The following is a 27,223-nucleotide window of genomic DNA, read 5'->3' on the forward strand; positions in this document are numbered from 1 at the left end:
GGAAGTTTGGAGCCTGCTCACTTTCTTTCTGGTTTGCAGATAAACCCTACTGCCTCCCACCCTGCCCTCTATGCTTAGAAGACAGCTGCTCCCACTGCCTGTGCAAGCCATGCATGCACTCAAGTAGCCTCTGAACGGAAGGATGATTGGAAAGAGGCAGAATGGGAGTACACATCAATCCTGCTGGTCTGACAAATGATACTCTTGCAGGCAGATTCCTGCTGCAGTGATACCCGAGAAAGAAACCTGATGCTCTGCAATGCCTTCGCTCAGACCACCTACACAAGGATGTATAAGTATACATCAGCACACACACACACCGCCACCCTGACCTTTCCCTGTGCACATGGTCATATGCCACGTGTACCTTCTTTTCTCAGTTGAGGCCAGAGCATGTATCCATTGCCATTCTAGGATGTTGGTTGCAACACCTCTCTTGGGTTGGTTACATACCATAGGGTCTGGTGTGCCTTCTCCCCAAGCACAGGAGAAGCCTGACTCAGGAGTCATGGGGGGCAAGAGGAATTGTTCATTTGTGCAAAATTCCAATACAAAAGATGTTGCTTTCAATCTGCAAGCCTCCTTTCAGGGTCCTTATATCCTGGGAAGGAAGTGAGTGACAGTCATGATTGGGGACACCTTGCTGCCCCGCTTTACCCGTCCGTATTTGCTCAGTGCGATGTAGGTCCCTCGGTACAGGTCTGACTCGTAGGCATTGTAATTGTTGGGCAGAAGGGTTTCTCTGAACTTGCATTCCTCTTGGAAGCTGGGCTGTCAAAGAAATGGACAAACAACAGAGGCTTAATTATAAATGAATCGTAGCAGGCCCCCTGAGGGGTGCACCTCCCCTGCCCTCTGTAAGACAACCAGCAGGGAATCTGAGCCATCCTAGGTGAAGCGAGTCACAGAAGGTAAGAAAGGAAGAGACTTCTAGCTCTGTTGGACCCCTCTCATGTTCCCTCCTTTAGGATGAGGAAATCAAGGTTCAGGGACATGGGTAGATGGTCTGTGTCACATGGCGTGGGTCTCCTGACTTTCAGTTCAGGGCGCTCTCCACTAAGCACCTAGCTGATAATTTATTCTCTTCAGAAAAGGATACAATAGGCTGTTTGCTCAAGTCCACTGTGAGAGGTGGTCTAGCGGAGCAGGATTGGGAGCCCAGCTCCACTCAGTGGCTTCTCTGCGTCCTAGTTATGTGACCTTGGGCAGTCTCCTCCCTTTCAGCCTTTGTTCCCTTTCATGCAAGCTGTGTGCTGGGGGAGCAGATGAGGAGCAATTAGCAGAAGGTTGGAGACAGATGACTTTCTAAGTCCTTTCCAAAGCTGTCTGTTGACTAATGTGAACCCTTTCTTCTTTTCGTGGGTGTCCCCTCACTCTGTCTTTCCCCGTTTACGCCCTAGGTTTTCTACCCCTTAAAGAGGTTCATTCTTCGTTTTGACTTTGAGCTCAGTAGATGCCCGGTGCCTCCTAGACATTCATAGCTCTCCAGGGAAGTTCGGGAACAGAGATGGTGAGGAGCAGCCATTTTTATGGGGAAGAGAACCTGGTTCTCTCCGTGGTAGGTGGTGCCGTGGAGTCTGGGGCCAGTGGTAAATCAGCCCCTTCAGTGCTAATTTGGTAGAGAAGCGCGTGTGGACCATCTGTTCAGAAAATGAATACTGAACTTCCTGTCGCACATGAACAAGTTCATTCCTGCTACCTCACCCATGTCCTCCTTTATTCCTAGAAAAGAGGGCCCTTCCTACCCAGGCTTTTGGGGCCACTGCTGAGGGAGGCTGGGGAGGTTTCTGTGCTTTGGACAGGGAACGGCTCTGTGGGGTCTAGAGGAAGAGAGAGCAAGGTGAGAGCCAGGGTATCTGGGATTCAGTCTCAAAAGAAATACAGAATGAAACAAAAAGAGAGAGGTGGGATGTAATTTCTGACTCCTTCCTGCTGACTGAGGCCATTGGCTATAAAAAGTCCAGTCAGTGGCTGGCTGGCTGTGCCAGAGGTGTCGTCTGACCTTCTCTGAAGGAATCATACTATGAGCACCCTGGGCTGGCCAGACGCGGGGGATGTACCAGAGCCTCTTCCTGTTAGGAATGGAGGGTGATGAGCTAGCTCACTGGGCTTCCAGACTCCCACAGCATGTACAAGAGTGTGTGATCCCCAGGGACACCTTCTTCTTTCCCAGTAGACTCCAAGTTGCCCAAGACAAGGGTTGTGTCTTGTCAGGTACGTGATGCTGAACGGTTGATGACTTAACAGGAACAACAGCAGGAGAGGTGGACAGCCCCCCTCCCCCCTTAACTTGCCCTTTCGATGCAGCATGAGAGGGAGCAAGGGGCAGTGCAGTGTAAGGAGGGAACAGCACACTCTCTTCTTGCCCTTTGTCCCTTCCTCCTTTCCCCACTCAGCCCTACCCCCCCCCATTTATTGCTTATAAGACACTTGCACAAGTGTTAATTTACCTGAGATGAATGTGAAAGCTTTAGCCAGCCACACCAGCTGGCTTCCTAGCACCACACTAGGGAGCTTGCATTTTCACAAGCTAGCCTTGTTATGAATGCTCAGTAAGTATTTGTGGAAGGAATATCCCAAAGATAGAATAAACTAATCAAAGTAGGTACAGAGCATATGTGGGCAGGAGCTTTGAGGTTACATCGATGATGATTCACCTCTTACTTAGCTCTGTGAACTTGGGCAAGTGATTTAACCTTCCCTCCTCTGATTTAACCTCAGTTATCTCTTCTGTAAAGTGGGGGGCAGTAAGAATTATGTCATAGAATTGGAGTGAGCATTAATTGAAATAACATACAGAAAATCGTTGGCATAACATCTGGCACATAGTAAGTAAAAAATATTGTTAATACTATAATTCCCCTCTATCATTAACTACTTTATATTAAAAGCCCTGAGAGACTGTCTTACCCTGGATCGCCATTCCTGCAAAACCTGCTGTGGACGTGTTTGCTTTTAAGCTCAGCAATTATTGACTGAATGACTCGGAGACCTTGAACTTGTATGAGAAGAGCACAGAACTAAGATACAGAGAGGCTGATGCTCTGGCACTGCTCTTTGGGCCCTCTCTGGACCATGGTTTCTTCACGTGTGCATGGGGTGTAGAGTCAGCCACGGGAGCTAAGATTGTCAGTGAGCAAAGCTCTGGAGCAACAACACTAGGAGAAAGCACACTCAGGACTGATTATGAATTTGAGAAATAAAACTACACTGATTAAAAGTCTGGTGTAAGGGCACCTGGGTGGCTCAGTTGGTTAAGCTTTGGACTGTCGATTTCGGCTCAGGTCATGATCTCAGGGTCCTGGGATCGAGCCCCACGTGGGGCTCCACGCTGAGCATGGAGACCGCTTGGGGTTCTCTCTCTCTCTCTCTTTCCCTCTGCCACCGAACCCCTACCCATGCACACATGTGCATCATGTGTTCTCTCTCTCTTTCTTAGGAAAAAAAAAGATCTGGTGCAGATCGATGAACAAAATACAGAGTCCAGAAGTAGATCCAAATATATGTCAATATAAAATAAAAATGGATCTGAAATTAATATAAAATAAAAGTAGCATTTCAAATCACTAGAGAAAACATGGTGTTGGAACAACTGGATAATATCTAACAATAATAATAGTAATAGAATTTGATTTCTTATTTCTTTCCTTACATTACAATAAATTCTACAATTAGCAAAGATTTAAATGTGGGAAAGAGAGTCTTAAAAGTCCAGAAAAAAATTGTTTAAATAATCTTGAGTTCGGAGGATCTTTTTGAGCAGGGCACAAAAAACTGGACACCATAAAAAAAAGCAAAACCAATAAATTTGACTTCTGCCTGGAAAAAATTGCCTTAAAACAAAAATATAAATAGCAAACTCAGTTAAAAAATGGTTGCATAAATAAAAAAAAACAATTGCAATGTTGGGGCACCTGGGTGGTTCAGACAGTTGAGTGTCCAGGTCTAGCTCAGGTCTTGATCTCAGGGTCATGAGTTCAAGTCCCATGTTGGGCTCCATGCTGGGTGTGAGCTTACTTAAAAAAAATAATAGTAATAAAAACAATAAAATAAAAAAATGGTTACAATGTATATGTGTCAGAGAGTACATTTGGTTATATTCAGAACCCTTAACTGAGAAATGGAAAGTGTTTATGAACAGACCGTTCACAGAAAAGGAAATACAATTAACATTTGAACATGAGAAAGTATACCTAATAAGAGAAATCTAAGTCATAATGGTGAGATAACATTTTTAATTGTTTGATTAAAAGAAGTCAGATGTTTGATAATTTTTTTTTCAAGAGAACGTGTGAGCAGGGTGGGGAGGGGCAGAGGGAGAGAGAGAAAATATCAAGCAGGCTGTGTGCTAAGCTTGGAGCCTAATTCAGGGGTCCATCTCACGACCCTGAGACCATGACCCAAGCCAAAATCAAGATCCCCAACGTTTAACCGACTGAGCCGCCCAGGCTCCCCTTGATGATATTCTTTCTTTGGTGAGGGCATGAAGACTAGGAATTCTCATTTAACATCTGTGAGTGTATATATTGTTATAAGCTCTATACAGAGCAATTTGACAATATCTACTAGAATAAAAAAGGACTAATAATTCTGTTTCTAGGAATTTATCTTATCGGCACACTCCCACGCATGTACAAGAGTTACTCACTGCAACATTATCTTTAATAGTAAAAGACCAAAAACAACGAATTGGCTATTAGGTTGGAAGCAGTTAATTCAGTTCCGACAGATTCACACAATTGAATAAGTCATGAAAAAATACGGAACCTCCATGTGCACGGACTTGAAATGGTTTCAAAGACATATTGGTAAGTGAAGAGGCAAGCTTCAAAACGGTGTGTGGTGTGCTCTTATTTGTGTGACTTTATAAGATAACAGCGAGGGCACACTCACAGGGACACATGTTCTTCCTGGAGCAACACACAAGGACCTGTCGTATCTTTCTCTGGGGAGGCAGATAATAGCAGCTTCAAGACCACAATGAGAAGGGACTAAGTTTCCATGGCATATTCTTTTGCACCTTTCTCCCCGCCCCTTATACCATGTTCACGTATTACCTAATCATGTAAGTAGATTATTAAAAGCAAGAAAGGAGTTCAGGATACAAGATGGGCCAGGAAATGGAGCAAGGAAACATTTGTATCAGAAACTGGTGGTCCCCCCTTGTCCCGTCCATCCCCTACCGCCCACTGTTTTCCCCTCTAGTCTAATTTATACATCCCTGGAGAGTAACCTGCCATCAGTTTCCAGAAGAATTCATTTCTGATCTGGATGGTGCTTACTGGACAGGTTTCAAGTGTGGTTTGCAAACTCTAGAGAGGAAATCAAACCCTGGTGCCAGTGTCCAGGGGAGGCGGAGGGGAGGAAGGGAAGGGAGACGAACTGAGTGATTCAGGCAAGAACTCTGAGGGCATCTGCCCAAAACCTCCATTCTAGAATGTGTCCAGTTTAAGAATCCAGCATTTCCCAGCATCTGGGGCTCCTGAAACATTGTTTAAATTTGCGCAACGGTGGTTGTACACACTGTGCTTTGTTCTCTGCTCATCCCATTTTGATTATTCCAATTCTCTCTCCTTTAAAAAATGTTTTCCTACTTTTGTTTCTTTCCATTTGTTTCTTTTTCTCTAGCCTTGCTCAGATTCCCCACCTTCTCCAGAACTGTGTACAAATCTAAAGTGAAACAAGACAAGTTTTCTTTCAGAGCCCCTTCTTTCCCTTGCCCGTCCCTTTCTGCACCCTTCTGCCTCGTCTTTAGGGTTAGGGTGGCAGGAGGCCAAGACCGTTTCCCTGAACTCTTTGAAGCGGCCAATGCTTCAAGCCCATGGGATTTTCCCGCTGCCCAGACTGATGCCCAACCTGGTATCCAGACCCAGCCCCTTAATCTATGTCTCTTGCATCCTGAGCCTGGTTCTCATGGCCCCGGAGTGCTGGCTGCTTGGATCTGGTGACAAAAGCACTCATGCCAAGTGAACGCCATGTTAATAAAAGCAGCTACCATATATTATTACTTGAACAAATGAAAATAATTCCACCAGATCACATTTCCCGGGCTGGCTGGGCCACAGGCCCCAGCGTGACAACGTCTTAAATTCCATGTAGGTCTAATCAGACTTATGTGGAACCATACTCCAAAGCAATCAGCTCTTACCATGGAGAAGGGCATTTTGGAGAGGGGGTTTTGCAGAGGGCTGGTTCAGCGTGTCACCTCTGGCGGAAATGCCCCTTATAGCCTGGGGTGGACGAGACATCCATCCTCTTGTCTTCAGGTAGAGCTAAGTCACCCGGACTGCTGGGGGTGGATGCTTGTCTTTAAAGTTCTTCCTCCCAGGGCTGCCCTTGGCCACCTGCCCCTATTACTCCTGGTTGTGAGTGTGCAAGGGAAGGGTGGGGGGAGGAGGTATTTAAAGAGGTGGGACATGAGAAAAAAAAGGGGGGCTCTTTTTCCTAAGACCCTTCCTTCTGCAGCCCCAGACTACTTCTTTTTCTGTCCTTAGCTGAAATGGAGAAATAACAACTCCCAGCTCTGAAGAGGTCTGTTTATTGCAACTCCCTTTCCTAACACACAATTGCATTGTCAATTTAGAGTGTTTGAAAAGGTTTTCAGCAACCATATCATTCTTCTCATTCCGGTGTAGCTCTTTGTAGCAGGCAGGCAGTGAGTTGGGGAGAGTTGTCTGCAGGGCTCTCGGGTTCCACCCCCACCCCCCACCCCCGTCCTTCCCCTTGGAGCTAACACGTCTCCTCAGGAATCTGTTCTCTGAACTTTGCTGCTGAGTGAGGGCATGGCTTGGTCCTCCCCTCTCCCAAAGTAATGCCCAAGAGAATATTCAAGGCCCTGATGGATGAAACAAATACTGTGTTTTGCACCTTGTTATATACCACTATTGATGAAAAGGATGTAGACACAGTTACGATGAGTAAAACTAAAATCACTTCAAAACACAACTCAATTCCTACTAGCTTGTCAGTATACATTTTTCTCGGCCAAAGGATTCTCATAGAACATTGTCAGGTGGAGATCTTGATTTTTTTCAATTTTACTGTTAAAAGGATGAAGGAGATTGGAATTTACTGATTTCTGCCTCTGGCTACACCCAGAAAGGAGAGGTCCAGGCCCAGAGAAGTCAGTGATTTTGCCCCAAATAAGAGAGTAGTGGAGGGTAGGTGGGGAGGGGCTAGAACTCGGGTTCCAGTCTACAGTCCACGCGCTTCCCCTGTGGGCTTTCTGTGTATTACCTGCAGAGCCCTGGGGCGGGTCTGCACATAGCTGTCATTGTGCTAACTTAAAGACCCCATGTCCCGGAGGATAAAGATCACACACACCTCCCAGGGATGCTGGGGGTAATGCTTTGAAAGCACTCCACAGGGTGCCTGACAAACAGTAGGTGCTCAATATGGGCTGGCTATTTATATTGTCTAAGCCAGGAAGGGGCATCCTGCCATGAGGCTCTGCACCCCTCTTTCCTGGAGGTGAGACATGTAGGAGGCCACTTTTCCTGGGTGGCTTTTCTGGGCTTTTATTATCTGACCATAAGCTGTCCCTTGTCCCCAACCCCAGCATGGGTCCCCTTCCCCCCTCCATGAGAAATCTCATTTAGCTGCAGGCTGTAGCAGCTGAGCCCAGGGAGATGAGGCAGCTTTAGGGGCTTAAGGGAAATAGTGTGAATGAAATCATCACCCAGCGGGAGTCTTCCTGGCTCCGGGGATCAGTTGGCAATTGTTTTTTTAGACTGTGATAACAGGCCCCTGAGGGGCAGCAGGAGGGGATAGAGGTGGTTCAGCAGAATCTGGTGCACAGCCACACAAAGCATCAGTGTCCAAGCTTGGGGCACAGTTCAGCGGGACACCCTCCTCCAGCCCCGCGCTCTGTATCCTGGCCCTGGGCTCCAAGGAGGACAAGCTCCCACTTCAGACAAGGTGCTCCTGGACATAATGCTTCTAGGGTATGGGAGGGGGAGGGTGGAGTGTGCGTACCTAGTGAACAGGTCGTTCCTCAGGACAATCCCCCCCACTTCTCCTGGACTTGTTCATTTAGTGAACCCTCCCTCTCATGGGCCCACTTGACCCCTTTTGAAGTAACGGGCCCTGGGGGCAGAGCCAGGGGTGTCTCCTACATCAGGAGGCAGTCCACACTTCAGGGGTGGCTCCTTCCCTTTCGCTACTCAATGCTTTACCCCTTTGCAGTGCTTTCTAAATGTTTTCTTTCTTTCCTTTCTTTTTCTTTTTTCTTTTCAGTGTGGGGCTTGAACTCATGACCCTGAGATCAAGACCTGAGCTGAGATCAAGAGTTGGACACTAAGCCACCCAGGCTCCCCTGCAGTGCTTTCTCTGATGGTGATTAAAGCTCTGAGTTTGGAATCTCATATAGGTTCTCTTACCAGGGCCACACATTTCAAGTGGGACGTGGATCAATGTTCCTGTATTTATGCCCTTTCCCTGCCTCAGAGTTGAACATCCTTCTGGGTAAGGAGAAAGCAATACTATAGAAGGGTTTCTGTCATCTGGGCTTCCTTCCTGGAGCTCTACCTGCTAAGTGGTCCCTTGCAGACAGTCACAGCCAACAACCCCTGTTCCTGGCTCTCCAATCAGTGGGTCCCAGGTACTGTGCAGACTGGTGAGAAAGGGCTTTTTGGGATGACTGACTCCACAGGAAGGGGCCCTGCTGCACCCAAAAGTATGCAGAAGGTCCTCTTACATGCCTCACCTCTAGGAAAGAGGGGTGCAGAACCTCATGGCAGGGTGCCTTGTCCTCCTTAGATAATATAATAGCCACCCCATATTGAACACCTAGTGTTTGTCGGGCACCCTGCGGAGTGTTTTCTAAGCATTAACCCCCCTGCAACCCCTGGGAGGTGTGTGTGATCTTCATCCTCCATTTATAGAGGCGACATGGGGTTTCCAAGTTCTCATATCCAGTCAGGGCTGTGTGTGGACCTTCCTCTGGGCTCCGCAGGTTTACAGACTTTGCAGACTTTACTGTACGCTTGGTGTACAGACCGGGGCCCGAGTTCTGGCTCCTGGCACCACCTACCCTCCAGCTATTCCTCTTACTTCAGATGCCCATTTCTAATCCATGCCTTATCTCCATGCAAACCAACCCAGACTTAGTATCAGCACTAAAGAATACGGGGGAAGAGGCCACCTGAGCACCCCCTTTGGGTATGTAGCAGACCGCCTCTGTAGGGATAGCCTCCCCGGAGCCCGGCACCCATCCCAGATCTCTCTGCTCACTTCCTGATGCTCACTCTGTCTCCAAGGAGAGGTAGAACAGCACTCCATGCCCTTCCCATAAATAACTCTGGTATTCCTTGACAATTGCTCAGAGATCTACCTTTTTAGCCTTCTTATTTCTGTCAAAAGAACTCCCAGTTTCTTCAACTTCACAGGGATGTTTTCCCAGCCCATATTTTGGAATAAGCTGAATCATAGGAGGAGAGCCCCAGGACAGAGAGGGTCAAAGAGAGCAGAGATTTTGGTAAATATGCTTGGAAGTTGGCTAGGTTAACCAAAGGGCTCATATTCGCCCTCCCAGGGGTGATCTGTGGGGGGAGGGCACTCGAGGTGGGGTGTCAACCCAAAGGGTGGATTAGGAGGATGCTTTGCCAGCCTTTGGGATCAGGGGTCAGAGGACTTAAAACCTTAATGTCAAATTTCAACACCCTGATGAAGGTATGCTGCACTCTAGGTGGTACCTCTTGGGGTGGGGGGGTCATAGGGAATAGCCCCCCAAGCTGAAAGACAGGCTTGCTTCTCTGGGCCTCTCCAGTTCAGGGGATCAAACCCGACTGTAAGCCTGGATGACAGCTTTATGCCAGGGTCCAGGTCTCCCTGCAGAACCACTAGCCTCCTGAGCTATGATTCCTATTTAATTACAAAGGACGGAAGGGTCAGGAAAAACATGGTCCAGAGCAGAAGCAAAATAACCGTGAAGCAAGCAAAGCGTGAACTTCCAGGCCTGTTCCTGGCACGGGCAATTCCTGTTCTAGACAGATATGCACTTCTCTACTCAAGCTTTTATAGTATTTTCTTCAACTATGTAAGTAGCAGCCCTCACACAACCTGGAGCTCCCCCGGCCCAACGGACTCACCGTTGTGTATAATCTCCCTTTACTGTTCATGGCAACGAAGAGGGCACTTTTCACTCCAAAGAGACTCACCACACCCCGCTCCACTGTGGAAATCTCCAGGAGGCCTGACAAAGAAATGGGGGGGGCACGTTACCCAAGGCTTGTGCAGAGCAGAGTGGGACATCGATCTAGAGGTGATGCCACGAGGGCATCTAAGCCCATCCCCTGCTCCTAGAAAGCCAGACCCTTGTCACCTCTATCCCTGATCTCACTCTGGACTCGGCCAGTCCTGCCACTATACTGTCAAAGATCCAGTTCCGCAAGGGGCGTTCTGACACCAGAGCCAAAGCTACAGATTAGCTTTCACTGACTTAATCACATGAGGTCTTTGCCTGGGGTAGAAAATGAATGCTGATTAGTTTTTTAATAAAGGAGCTACTCCACATGTTTCAACAAATCTCAGCGCATCTGAACTTGCCAACATTGCAGCCACACGGAAGCTGATGGCTTGCCTGGATCCTGCAGCCCCTGTCCTCTCTTGGATGGGGGAGTCTATCTATGCAGCAACCCATCGACTTGTAGGACAAGGAGCCTGGGGACAGAGAGGGCAGGTTGGAATAAAAAAGAAAGATGTGCTTCAGCAGGAAATTTTGCAAATCACTTGCCTTTCCTTCTCAAAGAGGGAAGCTAAGTAAAAATCAGCTTGGGTCTAATCTGGTCCTAGTCCGTTCACTTACTCTCACCACCTTTGCCTTATGGCTTCCCGGCTGATGGTTCCGGTGGTCTTAAATGGCCACGGATGTGCCTGTAATGCTGAAGTAATCAGTGCCACCGGGACTCTGTGGGGTGATGGCAAAGGACACCAGAATGCTTGGACCTCAGCATAGTAAACCTGCAACTAGGCACGGTCCAAGTGAGTCTGGGGGAGGTGGCCATGTGCTTATGAGCATCCAGGTAGGGAATAACACTTCTCTCCCCTTTATAATAGGACCCCATGCACCAGAGCAAGTCCCCATTGTCTTTTAGCCCTGCTTGAGCCCAAGCCCCCAGCTTCCCAACTGCTGCCACTGGCACTCACTGTAGGGGTTCTCCTCGTGGGTCCCGCTGATCTGGCCGTCGGGGGGCACCTGGAGGTGAAAGCCGATGCCCACGTTGCAGTAGAGCCTCCTCTGCCGCTTGATCCCCACCAAATAGCCACTCTCCCAATTCACCCCAGCAATCTCTCCAGCTAGCCCAGCTCGAGACCTTGACAGCAGGGTGCCCCAGCCCCTGGAGTCCAGCAGCGTGCTGTTGGCGCGGGTGCCTGCAGGTGAGGGCACCACCATGCCCACTAGGACGCCTAGGAAGACGAGAGCCCACAGCGTGCCCTGAAGACGTCCTCCTCCCCGGGACATAGTGATGAACAGCCTCTGTCCCAGGGCCATCCACCTTGCCTCTCAGGCACGTGGTCAGAATTAATGGCCCTAAAAATACCGCCCTTCTTGTTTTTCTCCCCTCAGCATGGCGGCAGGGGCTTATTTTTGGAAGGCAGATGAAGGCTGCTGACATGAAACCAAAGCCTGCTTTGGGCACTCGGGTTGGGAGCAGAGGGACCCAGGCTGAGCCGTGGCTGGTAGGGACCATGGCTTGGGGACGGTGTCTAGCTCGTCCGCTTGCTCTGTCCCAAGTTGATTATATTTGATTTGACCTATCTTTATAGTTCAGCAGCCTGGCCCTCCCCTCCACCCATCATCACCCTGACGTCAACTGGACCAGCTCACTTATCCAGGGCTGTAACATTAACCTGCTCCTGGGCCTGGCTGCCTCCCCAGACCCCCATCACCCTCCTCAAGCCCCAGGGATTCTGAGAGCCACTGTCATTCCAGCTATGAGGCAGGAATGAAGTGAGCAGGGAGCATCTCTGAGGGAGGGAGGATTTGGCTGGGGGCCCAGGGGAAGAGGGAGGCAAGAGGCCACCCAGAACCCAAACTGGGCAAAAGTTCTTGGCCTGGCAGTGCTGCTGGCTTCCTTATTTAGAGGGCAAAGGGTAAAGACAGTGATAGGGAAAGCTTGGTGGCAGGTGATGACTGTGGCCTTTGAGCTACCCTAGAGACTTTTTCATGGAAAGAGCTCATGGTAGCTCATGACAAGGTAAGCTTGGGGGACACTGTAAGACTGAGCCCTTTTAACAGGGGAGAACAGAGATTTGGTGGTTGGGGGTGGGGAGGTGGTCCAAGGAGCTTTAGGATTGTCGAGGAAGAGAGGGCTAGGGTCAGGCTTCTGCTTGCTGTTCTGGCCATGGCATTCACCCAACCAATGAGGGGGGAGTCGTGCTGGCCCTTGACGTATCCCACTGACCATTTTCCTACTTGGGCTCATCCTTAGCATCTGACTGATAGTATTCCTATTTTATAGATACAAAAGCTAAGGTATAGAAAACTTAAGTGACTGGTCTGAGTTACCATAGCTAACAAGTGGCCTAAATCCAAAGCCTGTGCTTTTACCCAAGCCCCCCCACCCCCACCCCCGCCACATGATTGCCTATAGTAGAAAATAGATGACCAGGCTGGCCCACAGATCTATTGAGCTCATTCATCATGGGATTATTTCAAAAGCACAAAATGACTCACCTCCCCACACAGGCTGGAGGTTACAGGCAGCCTTGGAGAAAGCTCCTGGACGAGTCCCTCTGCTTAGGGACTCTTCTGAGACATCATTCCCTCCCCTCTGCTTCCAAGCCTCCTGCCCCGGTCTGGGTCAAGACTTTGGTCTGTACTTCTACCTGCCTTCTGCCTTTCTGCCCTGTTCATTTGGACTGATGCTTTGGTTAGAATTTCTGTGAGGCCATGCATCTCAGTTTTGCCCTCTATATGTTCTCTCAGATCCCCTGAAGCCCTGACATCTTCTGCCATTATCCTGTGCTGGTAAAATGAATGGGGAGGGGTACATGTACTTCTGCTTAGGATCCCCTCATCATCAGCCCCCGCCCTGCTTCCCGGCCATCTTGCCCCTCCCTGGCACTTCCACTGCCTGATGTCCAGCCTTACCATCACCAGCTCCCTGGTTTCCCAAAACAATGAGTGGCACCTGTGAGCACAGATTGAGTCTACTGTGTAGGCCTCTGTTGGAAAATCATACAACAAAAATCTCTGCAAAGTAGGAGAATCATGAATAATCTAAAGACACAAAAATGACCTTCACCTGATTTCATATATTTAAGTTTTCATGTACTCAAGAGCAGTGGAGAAGCCCTTTGGATTATGTTCAGTTTGGAATATTGTATTAATTATGCTTGTTGTGCTGACATAGGGAAGAGGCATCCCAGAAGCATGCTGGATGGTAAGAAGTCAGTCTGAAATGAACACTTGCCTTGGATACTTGGAGAGGTGCTCATCATCATCACTGTGGGATGATTCTTGGGACTCATCCACTTTGGGACTGCCTCAGAGGAGAGATTGAGCTATAACAAGATCCATACGAGACATCAGTAAAAGTGGTAAATCTATTTATATTCACCTCATCCCAGATTCTTTTGTGTGCAGAGATTGTGGGTGGTATCTTATAAGGCAATGGGCTTTTGAATGGAGGACACCTGAATTTGAATCCCGACTCCACTACTTATGAACTGTGTGACCTTGCAAAAATTTTGAACCTCTCTGAGCCTCATTATTTTTATCTGCAAAATGAGATCATTACTTCATAAGACTGTGGTAGAGATTAACAATAATATATGCAAACAGCCCTGTGCAAAGCACACCATAGCTCTCTCCTGGTCCTTTATCTTAAACACTTTGAAAACCTCTCACCCAATTAAGGGAGAACAAGCCTAAAGTGAGAAGGACCCTCTCCCATCTCAAGGGGTGGGAGAGAGACATGTGGGCTTCCAGTTCTTAATTCCTGGCCACCAGAGCATATGTTGTGATGGCTGCTAACATATGCCGAAGCAGGCAGTCTAGATTCCTAAAATATTCTGAAAACCAGTAATAGCCCTGGTATCGTCCCTGTTAAATATAAAACTTAAGTAATTCATTCTATTAAAAAGCCTGAGTCTTATTTTTATCGGGTGATGTGATGAGGCCCTGTTCTAAATGCGCCTCCTGGGTCTGTCTCCATAGCAACTCCACTGTGCTCATATATCCATATATTTCTCCCGAAGGCTAATTAAGTTGACAACTGCTAGGGCTTCTTGGTTTACCAGATTTGCACTTGACCCTTCTCTTGGGGCTTAGGGACCCCTATGGATGTGAAGTGATAGAGAAAAGAGTAACAGGTGGAGGAGGCCTCTCTATGGACCCCTCTTTCAAATAGTTGCCCAGCAGCCTTTGGAGTTGTCAATCACTCTCTTTGGATGAGCCAAGAGTTGGTGGAGGTGAGTGGGAAACAGTGTGAATGTCTGTCTCCTTCTATGACAGGGTCTTTGTCCCTGAGTGGGGTACCACCCAGTATAGATCGGTCAAATTTGGCACATCACCTACACAGTGGAACTACTTCTGTAATACCAAGCAGCTGGCTTTCTAGGACTCATTTATTACATAATAAAGCTCAAGCACCTCAGAGTGACCGTAAAGGAAAGCACATAAAACTCATCTTGACTGTGAAAAGCTGTGTTCATTTGTATTTTTCACATTGGTTTTAAAAAAGTAGTACTTGCCTTTTTCTATAATTTGGAAAATACAGAAAATTGTAAGGTAGAAAATAAAATAACCATTTGTGTTTAGTGTCTTTATATCTTCTGTCTCAGGCTTTCTTTGAGCTCCTTTGGCACAGGAGCCTGGCCGCCTCCCTTTGCCTCCCCCTCCCTCTTGCTCAGACAAGCACCTGTGTGCCTACGCCCGGTGTTTCAGGGTCGGGTTTGCTCGGCAGATTTGATGGGTATGACATGGGCATGTGCAGAGGGGAGGGATTAAGAAGAACCCCTGCCCTTGAGCTGAGCAAAAGAGGTACTTAGGGCTCATAAAACTTGCTACAAGTGGGAGGATTCAAGAGAGAAACTTTGACCAGAACAAAGATTCTGCCGGGAGAAGTCAGGTGCTGTCTTGCTAGCTGGTCCTTGGAGGAATCCATACTTTGTTCTTTCCTAGCGGAACTCAACTTTTCCAGGTCTCACCCATGTAAGTGGGACTCCATTAGCGTCATGATCCAAATTTCCCAAGATTTTGCCTCTACCAGCTCATGCAGAGGGACCTCACCCCACTATAAATTGTCCCCAAGTTATTTGTAGAGTTCCCAGAGTGTGTCTCACACATGTTTGTGAGTACGTGACTGCTCCTGCCTGGGATCACTTCAAGGGCATCTGTGTGGACCATCCTGTCCATCAGCCTGCCGGCCTCCCCCTGGCAGCCATGCATATGACATTTCTCACCAGAGCTCATGACCTGAAGCCCTCAAGGGTTGAAAGCTGCTTTGTGTTCTGTTTCAAAGAAGGAATGCGTATCTCAGGCCCTTCCTCATAGTTATACTTGTTAAAGGAATGTCTGACCGGTACCACTTGTCCCCTGGTGATTTATTCATTTGGATTTTATTTTCAGATTCCCTGCCTGTAGCATATTCAGTCTTTGTTCATGGGACAAGCTCATCAGGTTCGGTTCCCTTTCCTTCAGGATGGAGGCTCCTCAGCCCTCAAGCAAATAGACTTCTGCTGGGGCCAGCCCACTGGTTGTCCACATGTGTCTGAAGCCCAACCTAAGTTCACATGGAACACCGTGCTCCACTCCCTGCATCCCCTCCTTGGGGAGGGAAGGTGGCCTGGGCACTCAGCTTTGTGGCCTGGTTGTTAAGGATTGGCAGAGTGTGCTGGGAGGAGAGCATGTCCTCCCCTCCACCCCAGAAATCATCTTCTGGATCTGTCCTTCATTCTGAGCCCCCATCTTGCTGTGGCTGTGTGTCTTCCTGCCTCCTGGCTCTGTCATTCTTCTCTGTCTCCCCTGCTCTCTCCCCCTACTCTCTCCTCGCCCTCTCCCCTTACTGTCCTCTACCATATGCACAAGCCTAGAGGGCTAGCCAACTGCCAAGGAGGCAGCACCTCAGGGTTGGCTGACCACCACGGCAGCACATCTCAGCTGAATTTGCAAAGGGGCAGAGGAGTCAGATAACTTTCTGGAGCCTCAGAACGTAAGGGATATTGGCTCTGCTCAGACTTTTGCGGTTTCTCAGATTTGCCTTTCATGATCATCATCTAATAATACCTACTGCGTGCTGAGGAGGGCATGCACCCTGCCAGCCACCATGCAGAGTTATGTAAAAGACTCAGCCCTCAGTGGCAGGCTCCCCAGTGTGGCATGACAGGCCCATGGTGTCCTGACCTCTGTTGGCCTCTCCAGCTCTGGGGATTTTTGCTTCAGGAACCCCACATGGCCTGGTGTTCTTAGGCACACTTTGTGTTGCTTCTGCCTCCCTGTCTTTGCTCTAACTGTCCTCTCTTTTCCTGGCAAATTGTTTCCCATCTTTAAGTACTCAGCTTAAATGTCACCTCCGGAAGCAATCCCCAACAACCTTCCACCTGTCTCTAAGTCTCTAAGCTGGACTTGGTGCCCCCGTCTCCACTGCCTGCCCCATCCTCACCTCATTAGTGCTTTGCACATATCTCTATCACTGCCCCTACCAGGTTATATTATAATAACTTGACTAGGTATCACTCTGAGAGTGGGATCCTTGAGGCAAGCAATGCTGTCTTACTGATCTCTGTATATTCAGAACCCAGCACAGTGTCTGCCACATAATAAAGCTGATAAAATGTCTGAACAGCTGTTGTTGAATTAAAGGCTTTGAATCTATGGATTTCACTAGGCAAGGGATTCTCAGACAAGGGCCCAACCCTCTCTGGAGGAGTGATCAGAATTTTGGTGGGGGTGGGGCATATTCATTAAAAAAATACACACAACATTTTTAATTTTCTGATTTTCATTTTGTCATGAAAAAAATTTTTCTATTTGGAGACTTCTGCTTCCACCATGATGGGGAAACTTGCACTGGATTTGCTGCCTCCACTGCAGACAGCAAGAACACTGACAGATGGAACAATTGTTTTTAGACATTGTTAATGGGCAGCACAGGACTGTGATCTCTGGAAGAAAGGAGACAAATGAGATGGATTCTAGCATCACCTTTTCCTTCTGCCTGGAGACACTCTCCAGACCACAAAGCAGGAGAGCAGAACCCAAGCACAGCCCGGAGGTCACAGTGAGATGATGCAGAGACCAGTGTTTGAAGGAGACTGAGAAAGCAAGAACTTGCAGGGTAGGACACCAAAGAAGAAGGAGTATGTAGAGAAAGAGCTCCAGAAATCTGGATGTACTTGCCCTTAAGTCTGTTGCTCAATACCCAGCCACACCAATATAGGGTGAACTCCATGAGAACAGGATAAGCACTATCAGAACACTGGAAGGTGGGCAATTTCCAGAGCTCACAGGGCTGTTTGTGTTCAGACCAGCCAGAGTGGTGAGAACTAGATTTTCTCAATAGAGAGCATTCAGCAGACACCCCAGAAGAGGCATACCTTAGTTAATAGTGATAATTAGGCCTTGGACTAAGGCTCTGGACCCTCTCCTCAACATTTTCAAGACTTCCACTTCTGGCTCAGGTGCAATAACAGGAACTGGATTTACTCACCTCTTCAAAACAACTAAAAAACTGGAAAAGATGTATCACACAACAGTTTTTCAGACATTAGATATCAGGACACAAAGGGCAATGATCCCTGAGAAATGAGAAATTAACAAAGTGAATGAGACTGTTGTCCAGTTGACTGTCTTAAGATAATTCTCAAGCACAGCTCAGGGAGAAGAAACGTAGGTGGAACCTGGGAAACACTTTGAATTGAGGAAACGAAGTTGACTGAGGGAGAAGAAGGCAGAGTTTTCAGGGCAGAGTACCAGACGGGAGACAGCTACATAAGAGAGAACTCAGAGATGTGCAGAGGGGCAACCCCCTGGAGTGGTCAGCGGGGTACAGATTAGCACATGTGTAAGCATCCTGAATCTGGAGAGAGAGCTACCCAAAAGGATTAGAGAGAATAGTACTTGGAGCTCACGCAGCGCTGGAGACAGTGCTTGTTACCACCAGACAGATGGAAAAATATAGTAATTCATGGGACATTAGTTTAAGTATTTACAAGGGTCTTCCCTTAATAGTGGGGTGTAATTATCCTCAGACCAAATGCTGCTCTGGTGCCCCCTAACAAATACTAAAAGAAAAACTCAAAAGAATCAATCTATTTTCAAGTAACTTAAATTCACTCCAGGAATTTTCATAGAAATAAAAAAAACATGCAGACTCCAACAAGGTAAACTTCAAATGTCTGGCATGCAATAAAACATGACCAGTCACACAGAGAAGCAGGATGATATGAGTCATAAGGAGGAGAAAGTCTTAAAAAGTAGAAACCAACCCATGACTGACCCAAATGTTAGCATTATTAGACAAGGACATTAACATAGTTATTATCATTGTATTTTATGTGCTCAAAAAGCTAGAGGAAAGATTAAACATGGTAAGTAGAATCACAGATGATATAAAAATGACCCAAATGGAACTTCTAGAGATGAAAACCATAGTGCCTGAAATGGAAAACAGACTTGAGGGGATTAATGACAGATTAGACACTGCAGAAGAACACATTAGTAAAATCAAAGACATAACAATAGAAACGATCCAAACTGATCACGGAGAGAAAAAGTAATTTAAAAAGTGAACAGAGCATCATTCAAGTGGAGTCTCTGATGTAAGGGAAGAGACAAAAAAATTTTGAGGTAATATGGCTGAAAAATGTCCCACTTTGAGAACTATAAAGTCACAGATTCAAGAAGGTCAATAAACCACAAGCACAAGAAATATAAAGAAAACTCTAAGGCAATCATAATCAAATTATAAAAAACAGTGGCAAACAAAAAGTTTTAAAAGCAACCAGAGAAAAAAACACTTATTATGTACAGAGAAACAAAAGTAAGGATAACAGCAGATTTTTTTTTTTTTGCAGGAAATATTGCAAATGAGAAGGTGGTGAACGAACATCTTTAAAATACTGAAAGAAAACTCTTATCAATGTAGTATCCTATATTCAGCAAAATATTTATTTATTTATTTATTGTTAAAATTTTAGAGTTTAAATACTTAGGGTATGTGTGCATGTGAGCAGGGGAGGGACAGAGGAAGAGGGAAATGGAATCTTTTTTTTAAAAGATTTTATTTATTTATTTGAGAGAGAGAATGAGAGAGAAAGAGAGCATGAGAGGGGGGAGGGTCAGAGGGAGAACAGACTCCCCGCTGAGCAGGAAGCCCGATGCGGGACTCGATCCTGGGACTCCAGGATCACGACCTGAGCCAAAGGCAGTCACTTAACCAACTGAGCCACCCAGGCGCCCGAGGGAGATGGAATCTTAAGCACACTCTGAGCTGAGCAGAAACCCTGCTTCAGGGCTCAATCTCACAACCCTGAGATCATTACCTGAGCTGAAATCAAGAGTTGGATGCTTAACTGACTGAACCACCCAGGTGCCCCAAAATCTTTTTTAAAGGGCAAAATAATGCCATTTTCAGCCAACAAAAGCTGAAAGAATTTATCGCTAGCAGGCTCATACTGCAAGAAATGTTAAAGGAAGTCCTTTCAGGAGAGTAAAAATGATACTAGATGGAAGTATGGATCTACCTAAAGGAAGGAAGAGCATCAGAAATGGTAAATATGTTGGTAAATATAGAAAATTCTAAAACTTAACATTTAAATCTCTTTAAAGATAACTGATGGATTAAAATAATAATAACAATATAGTGTAGAGTTTACAATATATGTAGAAATAAAATATATGACAATAGCAGAAAGTCTAGGAGGAAATGCTATAGATTCATATGTTATACACAAAGTAGTATAATATCACTTTAAGGTAGAGTGTATTACATCAAAAATGTACTCTATAAACCCTAAACCAACCACTAAAAAAATAACAAGAGTTATAGCTAGTAAGTTAACAAATGAGTTAAAATAGAATTCCCTACAACACATAGCTAACCCAAAGGAAGACGGAAAAAAGAACAAAAGAGCAATGAAAATAAATAGCAAGATGCTAGATTTAAAACCCAATTGTGTCAATAATTACTATACATTACAATACAAATAGTCTAAAAATATAGATTAGCAAGGAAAGTGTGTCACATTGGACAAAAAAAATGACCCAATGTATGCTGCCTAGAATAAAACCATTATAAATATACAGATGTAAATATATTAAAAATAAAGTAAAGCTGAAGTGTCTATATTAACATTAGTCAAAATAGATTTATCAAAGAATAGTATAAAAATTATTAAAAGTTCATTTCATAATGAAGGGACAATTAAGCCATAAATTATAGTCATAAATAAGTATACATTTGATATTAGAATTTCAGAAAACATGAAGAAAAAACTGATATAACTACAAAGAGGAATAGATAAATCCACAATTACAGTCAGAGATTTCAATACCTTCTGTCAACAATTCATAGAACAAGGAGACTGAAAATAAGTAAGGATAGAAAACCTGAGCAACACTATCAACCAACCTGACTTAGCTGACATTTATAAAAGTCTCCATTCAAAAATAGTAAAATACCTATTATTTTCAAGGGCACATGGTACATTTATCAAGACAGATTATACTATGGGCCAAAAACAAATATTGATTGCATTCAAGTCATATAAAGTATGTTTTGTTGACAATAGAATTAGAAACCAATAACAGAAAATACCTGGAAAATCTTCAAATGTTTGAAAACTAAATAACCTACTTCTAAATAATCCACAGGTAACAGAAGAAATCTAAAGGGAAATTAAAAAGTATTTTGAACTAAATGAAAATGATAATACAACTTAAAAAACTTTGTGGACTGCCACTAAAGTGGTATTCAGAGGAAAATTTATAGCACTAAATGTCTATATTAGCAAAAGAAGAAAGATCTCAAATCAATGACCTCAGCTTTGACTTTAAGAAACTAGAAAAAAAAGAGTAAATTAAATCTAAAGTAAGAATAAAGGAAATAATAAAGATTAGAGAGATCAATAAAATAAAAAATGGGAAAAAAGAGAAAATTAATACAACTAAGAGCTGAATTTTTTAAAAAGATTTTATTTATTTGAGAGACAGTGTGTGCACAAGTGGGGGGAGGGGAGAGGGAGAGGGAGAGGGACAATCAGACTCCCCACTGAGCATGGGACCTGATATGGAGATAGATCCCATGACCTTGAGATCATGACCTGAACCAAAATCAAGAGTCAGATGCTCAACCAACTGAGCCACCCAGGCGCCCCTAAAAATTGAATTTTTAAAGATCAATAAAATTAATGACCTGGAAAAAATAGAGACTGATCAGGAAAAAAATAGAGAAGATGAAAATTATCAATATTAGGAATGAGAGAAGTGACATTCCTTCAGATTCTACAGGTATCGAAAAAATAAAAAAGAAGTATGACCAACTTTATGACAATAAATTTGGTAACTTCACTGAAATGGATCTATTCCTTAGAAGATCCAGGTTACTAAAGCTCACTCAAGTAGAAATAAATAATCCCCTGCCCAAATAAATAATAATCTGAATAGTCCTAAAAATATAACTTGAAATTTATAGTTAAAAATTTCCCAAGAAGAAATTTTCAGACCCGGAGGGCTTCACTGGTAAATTCTATTAAATATTTAAAGAAGATATAATATCCATGTTACAGAACCTGGACTGGATTGCCCAACGGAAGAACCAAGTGGCACTAGGAGATCTTGAAGGATAGGAGGTTTACTTAACACTGGCGTGCTCAGAGGAGAGTGGTCTCCAAAGGTCTGTGCCCTGAGCACAAACAAAGGGGAAAATTTATACACTTCTACTTCCACATACTTGGCACTTTTGGCATGTGTGCAAAGCAGGGGCAGGGAGAAGAACACGGAAGAGCCCTGGGGCAAGGACTGGGACTCTCTCCCTGGCTCAGTCAGCCATCTTAGAAAACAGATTTTCCTTATCCTGCATTCTCCACAAATTCTTGCAGAAAATTGATGAAAAGGAAACTCATTCTATGAGGCCCACATTACCACTTACCAAAACCAGATAAAGACATTACAATAAAAAAAAGGACTGTAGATCAATATCTCCATGAACATAGATGCAAACATTGTTAAGAAATTTTAGCAAATCAATTACAAAAATATAGAAAAATCATAACTCATTATGACAATGTGGAATTTATCCCAAGAATGCAATCTTGGTTTACCATCAAGGTAGGATGTGCGGAGAAGTGAATCCGAGGTGATATTTGGAAAGATAGACAGTGGGGGAAGGGAGCCTCTGTTGGCTGCTTCTGGCAAGTGATAGAGCAGTGGAGCACAAAATTGGAACTTTTAGAAGTCAGCTCTGCTGAGGGACGTGGCTCCAGTGGCTAAGCGGGGGGTGGAACCCTCGCTGGGACAGTGTGGTCTCAGAACCCTCGGGGTCACAGAAAGACTGGGGGTGCCTGAGTGCAGCAGAGCTCCTGGGTATCAGAGCGGGGAAGCTGGCTGCAGAGACGGAGCCGAAGAGTGGGCTCTCAGCTCGGGTTTGCCATAAACTGTGATCAGCGACACAGTCGGGCCACTGCTCCTCCGGCAGGGACCCAACAAGCAGCAGCTCCAGGGAGACTCCCCTTCCTCCCCTGGGAGGAGCGGCGCGGGAGCGCACCGCAGGGATCTGCTGGGTTTGGAGACTCCACACAGGGCCAGGTGCCAGAGATAGAAACGCTCGGTCACAGGCTGGGTGAGCACGGATTGCGGCTGGAGACCAGGGAGATGGGAGTGACTGACTGCTTTTCTCTGGGGGTGCACTGAGGAGGAGTGGGGCCTCGAGTTCTCGGCTCCTCCAGGGTGGAGATTGGGAGACTGCCATTTTCACTCTCATCCTCCAAAGCCGAATGGAAAGCTTGCAGGGAACAAAACTTCACGAGTGCAAACCCCGAGTGGATTACTTAGCCCGGACCGGCAAGGGCAGGGCAATTCCGCCTCCCGCAAAGACATTTGGGAACCACAGCAACAGGCCCCTCCCCCAGAAGATCAGCAGGAACAGCCAGCCAAGACCAAGTTTACCGATCAATGAGAACAGCAGAACTCCAGCGCTAGGGGAATACTGTACATAGAATTCACGGCTTTTTTCCCATGATACTTTAATCTTTCAAAGTTAATTTTTTAAATTTCTTTTTTCTTTTTTTTAATTTTTCTTTTTCCCTTTTTCAACCAACATCTTATCAATCTCTTTTTAAAAAATCTTTTTTATTTTTCATTTTTAGAGTCATATTCTATCCCTTCATAGTAGTTAACCTTATTTTTGGTATATATATAAGTTGTTCTCTCTTTAAAATTTTGGGATACAGTTTCTTCTAACAGACCAAAATATACCCTAAATCTCTAGTGTATGGCTTTGTTCTGGTCTCCTGCCTGATCACATTCTCTCCCTTTTTATTTTTTTTAATTTCTCTTCTTTCTTTTTTCAACCAACTTATTATCTTATCAACTCCTTTTATAAAATCCTTTATAATTTTCATCTTTACACTCATATTATGTCCCTTCAACGTATTTACCCTTATTTTTCTACATATATAAGCTTTTCTTTCTTTAAAATTTTGGGAGGCACTTTCTTCTAACAGACCAAAATACTCCCAAAATCTAGTGTGTGGCACTGATCTATTCGCCAGCCTGATCATATTTGATCATATTCTTTTCTTTTTTTAATCTTTTTCTTTTTTCTTTCTTTCCCTTTCTTTTCTCCCGGTTTCAGGTCTCTTCTGATTTGTTTAGCATATATGTTTCTGGGGTCGTTGTTACCCTGTTAACATTTTGTTCTCTCATTCATCTATTCTCCTCTGGGCAAAATGACAAGATGGAAAAAAATCACCTCAACAAAAAAAAAAGAACAAGAGGCAGTACCAACTGCCAGGGACCTAATCAATACAACATTAATAAGATGTTGGAACTAGAGTTCAGAATGACAATTTTAAAGATAATAGCTGGGCTTGAATAAAGCATGGAAGTTATTAGAGAAACCCTTTCTGGAGAAATAAAAGAACTAAAATCTAACCAAGTCGAAACCAAAAAGGCTATTAATGAGGTGCAATCAAAAAAGGAGGCTCTAACTGCTAGGATAAATGAGGCAGAAGAGAGAATTAGTGATCTAGAAGACCAAATGATGGAAAATAAAGAAGCTGAGAAAAAGAGAGATAAACAACTACTGGATCACGAGGGCAGAATTCAAGAGATAGGTGATATCATAAGACAAAACACTATTAGAATAATTGGGATCCCAGAAGAAGAAGAAAGAGAGAGAGGGACAGAAGGTATATTGGAGCAAATAATAGCAGAGAACTTCCTGAATTTGGGGAAGGAAACAGGCATCAAAATCCAAGAGGCACAGAGAACTCCCCTCAAAATCAATAAAAAGAGGTCAACACCCCAACATCTAATAGTAAAACTTATGAGTCTCAGAGACAAAGAGAAAATCCTGAAAGCAGCTCGGGAGAAGAGATCTGTAACCTACAATGGTAGAAACATTAGATTGGCAACAGACCTATCCACAGAGACCTGGCAGGCCAGAAAGGACTGGCATGATATAGTCAGAGCACTAAAAGAGAAAAATATGCAGTCAAGAATACTATATCCGGCTAGGCTGTCATTGAAAATAGAAAGAGATAAAAAGCTTCCAGGATAGACACAAACTAAAGCAATTTGCAAACACGAAACTAGCCCTACAAAAATATTGAAAGGGGTCCTCTAAACAAAGAGAGAGCCTAAAAGTAACATAGACCAGAAAGGAACACAGACAATATACAGTTACAGTCACCTTACAGGCAACACAATGGCACTAAATTCATATCTTCAATAGTTACCCTGAATGTAAATGGGCCAAGTGCCCCTTTCAAAAGACACAAGCTATCAGATTGGATTAAAAAACAAGACCCATCGATATGCTGTCTGCAAGAGACTCATTTTAGACCCAAAGACACCCCCGCATTGAAAGTCAGGGGGTGGGAAACAATTTACCATGCTAATGGACAACAAAAGAAAGCTGGGGTGGCAATTCTTATATCAGACAAATTAGATTTTAAACCAAAGACTATAATAAGAGATGAGGAAGGACACTATATCCTACTTAAAGGGTCTATCCAACATGAAGATCTAACAATTGTCAATATCTATGCCACTAACATGGGAGCAGCCAATTATATAAGGCAATTAATAACAAAAGCAAAGAAACACATTGACAACAATACAATAATAGTGGGGGACTTTAACACCCCCCTCACTGAAATGGACAGATCATCTAAGCAAAAGATCAACAAGGAAGTAAAGACTTTAAATGACACACTGGACCAAATGGACTTCACAGATATATTCAGAACATTCCACCCGAAAGCAACAGAATACACATTCTTCTATAGTGCCCATGGAACACTCTCCAGAATTGATCACATCCTAGGTCTCTAATCAGGTCTCAACCGGTACCAAAACTGGGATAATTCCCTGCATATTTTCGGATCACAATGCTTTGAAACTAGAACTCAATCACAAGAGGAAAGTCGGAAAGAACTCAAATACATGGAGGCTAAAGAGCATCTTACTAAAGAACGAATGGGTCAACCAGGAAATTAAAGAATTAAAAAAATTCATGGAAACCAATGAAAATGAAAACACAACTGTTCAAAATCTTTGGGATGCAGCAAGGGCAGTCCTAAGAGGAAAGTATATAGCAATACAAGCCTTTCTCAAGAAACAAGAAAGGTCTCAAATACACAACCTAACCCTACACCTAAAGGAGCTGGAGAAAGAACAGCAAAGAAAGCCTAAACCCAGCAGGAGAAGAGAAATAATCAAGATCAGAGCAGAAATCAATGAAATAGAAACCAAAAGAACAGTAGAACAGTTCAACGAAACTAGGAGCTGGTTCTTTGAAAAAATTAACAAGATTGATAAATCCCTGGCCAGACTTATCAAAAAGAAAAGAGAAATGACCAAAATTAATAAAATCATGAATGAAAGAGGAGAGATCACAACCAGCACCAAAGAAATACAATTATAAGAACATATGATGAGCAACTCTATGCCAGCAAATTAGATAATCTGGAAGAAATGGATGCATTCCTAGAGATGTATAAACTACCAAAACTGAACCAGGAAGAAATAGAAAACCTGAACAGACCTATAACCACTAAGGAAATTAAAGCAGTCATCAAAAATCTCCCAACAAACAAGAGCCCAGGGCCAGATGGCTTCCCAGGGGAATTCTACCAAACATTTAAAGAAGAATTAATACCTATCCTTCTGAAACTGTTCCAAAAAATAGAAATGGAAGGAAAACTTCCAAACTCGTTTTATGAGGCCACCATTACCTTGATCCCCCAAACCAGACAAGGACCCCATCAAAAAGGAGAATTACAGACCAATATCCTTGATGAACATGGATGCAAAAATTCTCACCAAAATACTAGCGAATAGGATCCAACAGTACATTAAAAGGATTATTCACCACGACCAAGTGGGATTTATCCCTGGGCTGCAAGGTTGGTTCAAAATCCACAAATCAATCAACGTGATACAATACATTAACAAAAGAAAGAACAAGAATCATATGATCCTCTCTATAGATGCAGAAAAAGCATTTGACAAAGTACAGCATCCTTTCTTGATCAAAACTCTTCAGAGTATAGGGATAGAGGGTACATACCTCAATATCATAAATGCCATCTATGAAAAACCCAAAGCAAATATCATTCTCAATGGGGAAAAACTGAGATCTTTTCCCCTAAGGTCAGGAACACAGCAGGGATGTCCACTATCACCACTGCTATTCAACATAGTACTAGAAGTCCTAGCAACAGCAAGCAGACAACAAAAAGAAATAAAAGGCATCTGAATTGGCAAAGAAGAAGTCAAACTCTCTCTTTGCAGATGATATGATACTGTATGTGGAAAACCCAAAAGACTCCACTCCAAAACTGCTAGATCTGATACAGGAATTCAGTAAAGTAACAGGATATAAAATCAATGCACAGAAGTCTGTGGCATTCCTATACACCAACACACGACAGAAAAAAGAGAAATTAAGGAGTCGATCCCATTTCCATTTGCCCCAAAACCATAAGATACCTAGGAATAAATCTGACCAAAGAGGCAAAGGATCTGTACTCAGAAAACAATAAAATACTCAGG

At 44.5% G+C, this 27,223-nt stretch overlaps 1 protein-coding gene across 1 annotated transcript; it reads right to left on the reverse strand.

The window, feature by feature from the left end:
* Positions 1-594: 594 nt before the first annotated feature.
* On the reverse strand, positions 595-11,491 carry FGF6 (fibroblast growth factor 6). Its single transcript, XM_028120981.1, has 3 exons — positions 11,146-11,491; positions 10,089-10,192; positions 595-771 (listed from the first exon to the last, which is right to left on the reverse strand). Exons 1-3 carry the CDS (start codon positions 11,489-11,491, stop codon positions 595-597), a joined length of 627 nt encoding a protein of 208 aa, XP_027976782.1.
* Positions 11,492-27,223: the final 15,732 nt, after the last annotated feature.

This window comes from Eumetopias jubatus, unplaced genomic scaffold (assembly GCF_037043125.1).
Source record: "Eumetopias jubatus isolate StellerSeaLion01/CBP00866 unplaced genomic scaffold, mEumJub1_p1.0 scaffold_8, whole genome shotgun sequence".
Taxonomy (NCBI): Eukaryota; Metazoa; Chordata; class Mammalia; order Carnivora; family Otariidae; genus Eumetopias; species Eumetopias jubatus.